This window comes from Bemisia tabaci, chromosome 2 (assembly GCF_918797505.1).
Source record: "Bemisia tabaci chromosome 2, PGI_BMITA_v3".
NCBI classification, from domain to species: domain Eukaryota; kingdom Metazoa; phylum Arthropoda; class Insecta; order Hemiptera; family Aleyrodidae; genus Bemisia; species Bemisia tabaci.
Genome location: NC_092794.1, coordinates 18,823,994 through 18,832,504, shown reverse-complemented (window position 1 = coordinate 18,832,504; position 8,511 = coordinate 18,823,994). Strand labels below are relative to the sequence as shown.

At 40.5% G+C, this 8,511-nt stretch overlaps 1 protein-coding gene across 1 annotated transcript; it reads right to left on the bottom strand.

Moving 5' to 3' along the window:
* Positions 1-3,639: 3,639 nt before the first annotated feature.
* Positions 3,640-5,923, bottom strand: LOC109036171 (uncharacterized). The gene is given in 2 exon segments (XM_019050147.2): positions 3,640-5,390; positions 5,393-5,923. Coding segments are annotated over 2 exon segments (885 nt in total). The 5' UTR covers positions 5,754-5,923; the 3' UTR covers positions 3,640-4,866.
* Positions 5,924-8,511: the final 2,588 nt, after the last annotated feature.

Here is an 8,511-nt window from a genome sequence, read left to right as displayed (position 1 = left end):
GACGGAAAATTTAAAAGGCGTCGGATTAAAAAAAAATCCGTTTTTTTGTAACGTCTTTGTCTGTTCTAACCGGCTCAAATTTAGGCATTCGGGAGCCATTCATAAATTACGTAAGGCATTTTCCCCCATTTTTAGACCCCCCATCCCCCCCTCGTAACGCATCCCTTACCCCCCTAAAAATTACTTAAGGCTCGACTGACCTCCCCCACACTTTTTCGATGGACCAGTTGCGCTGGTGACAGAATTGTGTTTTGATGCTTCATTCTCGCAGATCAACTAGAAATAATAAGATTGTCCAAACAGCAACTTTTTACGTTCAATATTAACCGAGATATCGCGCCTTGAAAAATTCGATTCATAACGTCATTCACTGTGGTGGAATAAATCAAGTTAGGCAATACCGCAATGGATGACGTCAAAAACCCGACTTTTCAAAGGACGATTTACTACCGGGTAATATTCAACGTAGAAAGTTGCTGTCTGGATAGATCTTATTTTCAGCTAATCTACAAGAATCAAGCTTTAAAACACGATTCTGTGACCAGCGCAACTGACCCATAATCGCAGATCTAAGCAATACGCTTTCCATTTTTTTTTGCCAAAATTTTTATTACTATAAATTTTTGAAGTAAGTTCATAGGAAATATCTCCGTGAGAGGAGGGTGGGGGAGACAAAGGTTCGCATAGTATACGACTGCAAAAGTTTAAGCTATAAAAAAGGTATATAATTTTATTCAAAATCGGATGGACGACTACACGCACACGATAAGGCCTGAGTATATAAGTACTCCTTGTCTCCTCATCAAAACTTCTTGTAGAGTGTGATGCAGACTTTGAATATTTCCAAAAATTCAAAGAAGAATTAATATTTTAACATCTTTGTAGTTTAATCGAGGGGCTTGGCGGACAAGTCTCATAACTGCAGTTTTTGAAAACATGTAGATATTAATGTTTTCGATTAGAACTAGTTTTAATGCATATGCTGTCAAAAATTCGCTCCCAAATTCCAATTTTTAAAGATCCAAAAGTCAGTTTGAACTTTCTTCCCGCCATAAGGATCCACGTAGTTTCGAAACTTCAAACATGTATTTCTCGGAATAGCGAAAACTGATCTTTTTTGACTTGTCCTCCCAAGCCCCTCAATTGAAACTTCTCACTCTCAATGATACCCAAGTATATCGACAGTGAAATTGCAAAAATACGTATCTTCGTTGCGGTGTTTCGAAATCTCTGCTTCTTTTTTTATTTTTCCAAAGGAGACTGAACCATCATCATGGCTTAAAATTGTCGCAGAATCCTTTTTCAAAGAGAATAAAAATCTCTGAAATTTTCAAAAAATGACTTTCAGTAGTTTTCCATGAAAACGAGTAGAAACGTTCCATGAAACAGTAGAAAATGAAGTATAACTAGGAGTCTACAACGTTGCAAATCGAGATACGCATTTCTGCAGTTGCACCATCGACATGGTTGAGTCTCATCGGTGAAATCAAACGGAACTTTATCCATTGTGACATGAACTCTGAGATCCATTAAAATACATGCATGACAGGGCTGAAGTCAAAATGGACATCGTCACTTTCCGGCCAAAGTATCACAAGCGCCATGCGACGTTTAAAAATTTCCGCCGCCATTTCATTTTTTCATGGAGAAATTGTTCAACGAAGCTGTCCAAAAATTTCACTACATTTTTTTGTGCTGCCGATAAAATTCAGTGAAATTTTTGGATAGATACATTTTCTCTGTAAAAAATAAAATAGCGGTGGAAATTTTTAAACGTCGCATGACGCTTGTGGAGCGGAAGGTGACGATATAGTGTTAAAGTACGTCCAATTCATATGTTCACTATCGAAATTTTACGGAGAGTTCGATGAACGCATTCAATCTTCCCACACTTAATTATTAAAAGAAAAAAAAGCGTTTTTTGTGTCCGCCAATGTACACTTTCCGCTTGCGAAAAACCAAAGTCCACCCGAGTCAAATTGTGCACTGAACTAATTTCAGTATTCTTCACTATGCGGAAAAATATTCCCGTGTGCTAATTTATTACTGATAAGATTAGAGACGCTATGCATCAGAAAAGGTAAGGATTTTATGTGCGACCATGCTTTAGATGTTCGCCTGATTCATAGGTTGTTTTGCAATAGCTGATTTGACCTCGTTGATGCTGGTTTTTTGACGGCTGAGAATTTATATTGAATTCACAATCTGCGGTATATACAAACTAAGGATGTTAATTTCCTCATTATGACCGGATTTTGGAAGTTTTTGATGTGATCAACTATTTCTGAGTGAAATTTTGATGAGGAAATATACTTGTAAGACATAATTCTTATTGTCTTGAGGCCCATTCTCTCCGCTGTGTCTAATAATGAGTTTCCTAGTCAAATGGTAAAATCCACCCATATACCCTCAGGTATAAGATTGATCTGTCAGCATTTCGTTTGAAAAAAAAAAAATACGAAATAACAAGGAAATTGTATTACTCCGGTGTTTGATGGAATTGCGCTTACTTAATTTTTCCTACTAAAGCCGATCGTAACTAAAGTTTTCTTTACATCGCCCTCCTTCTCCTCTGGAATTTGAAATTTCTAAAAAAATACTTTCAGGTGCCAATGGCGTCTTTTTGGGAAAATTGATTTTTCAGAGAACTGAGAAGTGATGGAAAAAACTTTAGGCTATTCTCAGCTTTAACTGCAAAAAGCAAGCGAAAGCAGGTCTATGTAACGCCTAGATGAAACACGTTTATTATTTTAGGAATAAAAAAGGCGGATCAGTTTTACATGGGGGGGGGGGGGTATATGGGTGAATCAAGTCACTCGACCGAAACAACCTCGGCTTAAGACGTTATGGGGAAATTAAGCCATGCCACACACAATTTTCTCACAATGTTGCTAGGATTCGTCTATCATGAACCAATTTTCCGGAGAAACGCATTTTCTTTGGAAAATCCTATTTTTCAAAGAAATTCTGTTTTCATTGAAAAACACGTAAGTATTGAGAAAAACTAAAGTCATTTTCGTATTGGGCGCTAGAAATTGCATAGAATGGAACTGACAAATTTCTTGTGTTTTGAAAAAAATGCTGAATTGTAGGAAAAGGAACAAAAATAAAACTTTTCAGGAAGCTTTTGATTTTATAGAGCAAGGAGTTGAACTTAAAACTTGTAAATCTTGTAATCTTGTAATCTTGTGGATCTTGGCTGGAGTGGAATTTTTGAAGAAAATTGGATCCATACCCAAATTTACACATTTCAAATGCTTCTTAGTGTATGTTTAGTGGAAATCTGAAGCTGAGCCTATATAGCCTCCAAAATTTGCAAATCACGTGTTTGGCATAATGTTCCCAAATTATGCCAGCTTTGACAATTTAATATTACGAAAAAAGAGTTAGGTCCTATATACTGCCTCCTTGAGGGATGCTTTTATTTTTAAAAAAATACTCATATTTTTTGAAAATTTTGGTTTGTTGGGTATTAATGGTGGATTACATGGAAATCAAAGAGAAAAAAATGAGGTAATGCATCAGAAATCGAAATGACTCAATTTTTATTTTACTCCAGTTTTTATTGACAGGAACATATCGTATTTACAATTATCTGATTTTGAACACGCATGGACACAAGTTTATTTAATCGTTCCCGACCAATTATTTCAATTAAAATGAAAAAACAGCAATGGTGACTTCTGATGAGTTCTGTGATGAAAAAATGCGAGGCAGTTTTGCTCAGCATTGTTTTTTTATCAGTCTTCGCAACAATATTTAATCACATTAAAAATGAAGATCTCTTGCATGGCACTACCCTCGATTTCTGCAACTCAGAATTTTTTTGACGGTAAAAGATTTACACCAGACACTATAATTGGTCTTAGCCGATTAATGAATTCCTCTCATGGCATACATTGAGATGAACATGTGGCTGAACGCCCAAACTTGCAATTTTGAATGGGTTTTTCGAGAGTAATGTCGTTTTTTGGCCAGAGCACTAGCAAGTATCAAGGATGCAGTCTCAATATATCACTTTTGCAATCCGTGAAAGATTATTCGTGGTTCAATCACCATGATGCTTCCTTGCAATATGTGTCACAAAATACTTCGTACTCGATAACATAAAAACGACAATTTTCGGTTACCAACTTCATGTTCACAACAATACGTCCCACCAGAGGGATTTGATGAATGGCTACAACGAATTATTTTCTTCACGCGCCGATATTCTACCGTCAAAAAAGATAGGGATGAAAATATTCAGGATAGGGCCAAATTTGAACCTAAAGAAGGCGATTTTGAAATTTTAATGACACTTCATGAAAAAATTGCTTATATATGATATATATCTAACGATAGTTGAACTCAATCTCCTTTGGTTAGATGGACTTTGAATTGCTTGCATTGATTAAGGTATCTAGAATTCTACTAATTAGAGTCATTTGATCAGCAAAAAATTCAGAAAATAAAAAAAATCAAGACTAATAGACTATATATATCCTACCGTTACACTCATTCCAGACAACACACTTATCACACAAATCACTTTTAACTTTGCGTCAACGTATGAGCTTAGAAAAATTGCAAAGAAACAGGACATTGCGACTAGAAAAAGAGCAATTTCATTCAAACTTGCACACTTGCACTGAAAAACATTAGGAATGACTTATATGGCCAAGATAAATTGTTCTAAGTTGAACGATTTTAGAGTCTTTAATATTCACTCGTTCAAATGATACTCGAAACGCAGCAAATAACACCAAAAACTAGACTGCTTGTAATCTGTTGAGGGTCTCTTGGGGACTGTGTCGGCAATTCTGGGATCATCACCTGCTGATGTGTTGAGGTGAGATGTTGCGGAGATCATGATCGTGTTTGCGATTACCAGCCGTGTCCCCATCCGTAGGAGGGTCCGTGGGACTTGACTGGGACGTAGACGGGCTTCTCAACCGGTACGTGAACGGGGTAGGGTTCCCTGACGGGCACCTTGACCGGGTAGGGCACCGGCCTTTCGACGGGGTATGGCACAGCCTTCTCAACGTGGACTGGGTACGGTTGTGGGACATGGACAGGGTACGGTCTGTCGACTGGGACCTTCACCGGGTACGGGACATGCTTCTCGACTGGGTAAGGCACTGGCTTCTCAACAGGAACATGGACCGGGTAGGGACGGTCGACGGGGACTTGGACAGGGACAGGGACGTGCTTCTCGACAGGGTAAGGGACTTTCTTTTCGACGTAGACTGGGTAGGGTTTGGGTACGTGGACGGGGTAAGGCCTGTCGACGGGGACTTGGACGGGGTAGGGGACGCGCTTCTCGACGGGGTAGGGTGCAGGGACGGGGACTTGGACAGGGACGTGGACTTGTTTCTCAACGTGGACGGGGTAGGGAGCGGGGACTTGGACGGGTAGGGGCGGTCGACGGGGACTTTGACGTGGACGGGGACCGGGACTTGTTTCTCGACGTGGACGGGGTACGGGACGGGGACCTCCTTGTTGATGGTGATGGTCTTCTCGATGGAGTGGCCGTGTCCGTAGCCGTATCCTAGGCCCTGGCCGTATCCTAGGCCCTGGCCGAATCCGCCGTTGAGGCCCTGGCCGAATCCGCCGTTGAAGCCGTGGCCGCCGCCGAGGCCATAGCCGAATCCGCCGAAATCCCCGAAGCCGCTGCGCTTCTGCTTGTCGCCGCCCTCCTGCTTCTCCTGCTTGGCGGTTTCCTCGGCGAGGACGAGCGCAACACTGAACACTAAGACACAGAACACCCTCATTTTCGGAGGTGGTGGCGCGTGGATGGAGTGAGTGGAACTGATCGGGATGCTGCCGTGCTGGGGCTTTTCAATTCGGCGAGGAGGAAGTCGCGCGCCCAACTCCCTCCCCCGCCCCGGTGCCGCCGACGATGGGTCGACCTTGCTCGTGCAAATTCACTCGAGCAGATTTGGGGAACTGGACCCGCAGTTGCAAAAGCAACGGTTCCTCTAGACTGCACTGACTTAATGCAGAGTTTAATTCACAATTTACTTGCACGAAAAAGGGAAGGTAGAGAGGGGCAGAGAAATAATGTGGGTTGATGCATTAATTACTGAATCGATGGTTTTTTCGTATGGGCGAGCCGATGCAATTTATGAATATGATTGCTTTGTGCATCAGCATTATTTATGTTCAATATCCTGTGTTCAATCGTCGCGTCCGCAGTATTTTAATGGCAGTTTGAAAAACAATTTTTATAGCTCCACCCAATTTTTCCATATTTCATCGAATAAAGGTTGCCCGTCGATGAAAGGCAGGCCCGCCACATCCTAACTCGGGTCCTGGTACCAGTTTTAAGGCCCGGGCCCCCAGCTCAGAGGGGGTCCGGGGGCCTCCCTTGGGAAATTTTTAAAATTTTAAATCTACTTGTATTCGACGCGTTTTGAAGCTCCCATGACAGAGATTTTCCATCAATTTCTGCACAATAATTACGCTTTTTTTTACTTTTAGCACAAAATACTTTCGGATTGTTGCATTCAAAACACCTGGAAATTTTTTTCATTCAGGAGGGGGGGGGGGCAGATGATACTACTTTCAATTCTAGGGTGGTCCAAGCCTCCCTGAACTCCTGTTTCGTACATCTATGGCAAGGAAGTTAAGCTATTGAACTCGCGGATGCCCAGACTGGAGACTCTTAGCATCCGACGATGGAAGAAAATGAAACGCAGTTACTAAAAATATCAATTTATACTAAAAATCTTGAAAATATATAGAAATCTTCAAAGCACTAAGAAAAATTCCACAGTGCCCCAGCATTTTTTGAAAATTTATTCACCTTTTGCGAAATTTTTAGGGTAAATTTTTCACTTTTCCTTACGAGACAAGGGTTACATCTGAATTCGTAGTGGTTTTTCACCAGTGGCACGGGCCCCGGAACCAGGGACCCAGTATCCCTCCCCCCTTGTGGCGGGCCTGATGAAAGGAGGAGTACTATTGACCTTTTCCACCCTCCCCTTCCCCCCCATAGATTTTGCTTATAGTTTCATGTTTTCAAATTACTAGTCCTAGATAGGCTCCACGCCAAGTGCATACCCGCATAGAGCCCGTAGGAAGGTGCAGTAATGCCTCGAATCCAAGATTTTCAGGCACCGCAAACGAGATTTGTGATTGCGGACTTACGCCGTCGATATGTTTTTTGCACACTCTCCATTGCTGGTTTTTAAAAAGGGCACTGCTGAATTTAAAGGGCTCTGGGAAGGAAAAACATCGATCGTACATGTATCGATCGACACAAATTCGATCGACAATTATTAAAAATCTGGTGTCAATTTGATCGACATAAACTGATCGAAAAACTAAAACATGAATCGATTAGTGTGAATCCATCGACATCGATTCGATCGACAGTTAATTTGAAAAAAACTGGTATCGATTCGATCGACATGAATCGATCATAAAACCAAAACGGGAACCGATCAACGTATGATTCGATTCACACCGAGTCGATCGACAACCATGAATCGATCGAAAAACCCGTGAATTTTTCGATAAACCTGTGAATCGATCGAATTTTGTCGATCGAATCGGTGTCGATGGAATCACGTTGATCGGTTCACACTTCCGTTTTTCGATCGATTCATGTCGATCGAATTCTTACTTTCCTAATCCACGTTTTTTGACGTAAAATCTCGGTTTTCTGAGGATCTATTGGAACTTTTTTGAATATTTGTTTGTTTGGCCAACATTAGTCCTAAAGTTTTTTCGCTCATCACTATACTCAGTGCTACATCAAAACGAAATCAAGAGAGGGCCTACATGTAAATATGTTAGGAACTCTAAAAAAAGGTCTTCATGCGTCAAGTAAGGCGCATTTGTCGTCGCGCCTTCTTTTCTGTTGCTGCGTTAAAGTCTCTGGATTCATTCCTGCATTATGCCGTCTCGGCGATCTCTCATGTGGTTCAGTATGATCACATGTTTAATTTAAGAAGAAATACTTCGAAGTTTATATTAATGATTTCATAGTTTTCTATCTCAAATTAGACCAACGATTTTAATCTTGATTTTGAAATGGAAATGTGAGTCAACCAATTTTAATGTTGTTTCCAAACGCTGATTTCGCTCATAGAAGCCAACTTTGAATGCTTCTGAACCCTTGAACGTGTTTTGTGTGAACTTGTTATTAGAAAACATACTTCTTGGTACTAATTCTTTCCTCATATTATAGCCTTGCTCTTTTACAAAATTGAATTTTCTCCTAAACTAAATTCGCACAATCTCAAAGCACGATTTACGTGAGAAATATCCTCGGATAATAGGATGTGCTAACTTTTCTAATTTTTGAACTTTCTGACGGTTTTTAAATGAACGCAGTTCACAACTGAAAGATGCCTCCGGTTAATTTTTGTTATTATAAAAAATAAAAATTATGTGCAGCGTTGTGGTAACGCTTCTTATGTTTCTTCTTTCAGACTGAGGCACAGTACACTGCCGTGGTAAGGAGGAACGCCGTATGAATATTCGAGAGTTGCCAAATTTCCTTCGATAAAATCTTCATTTTTA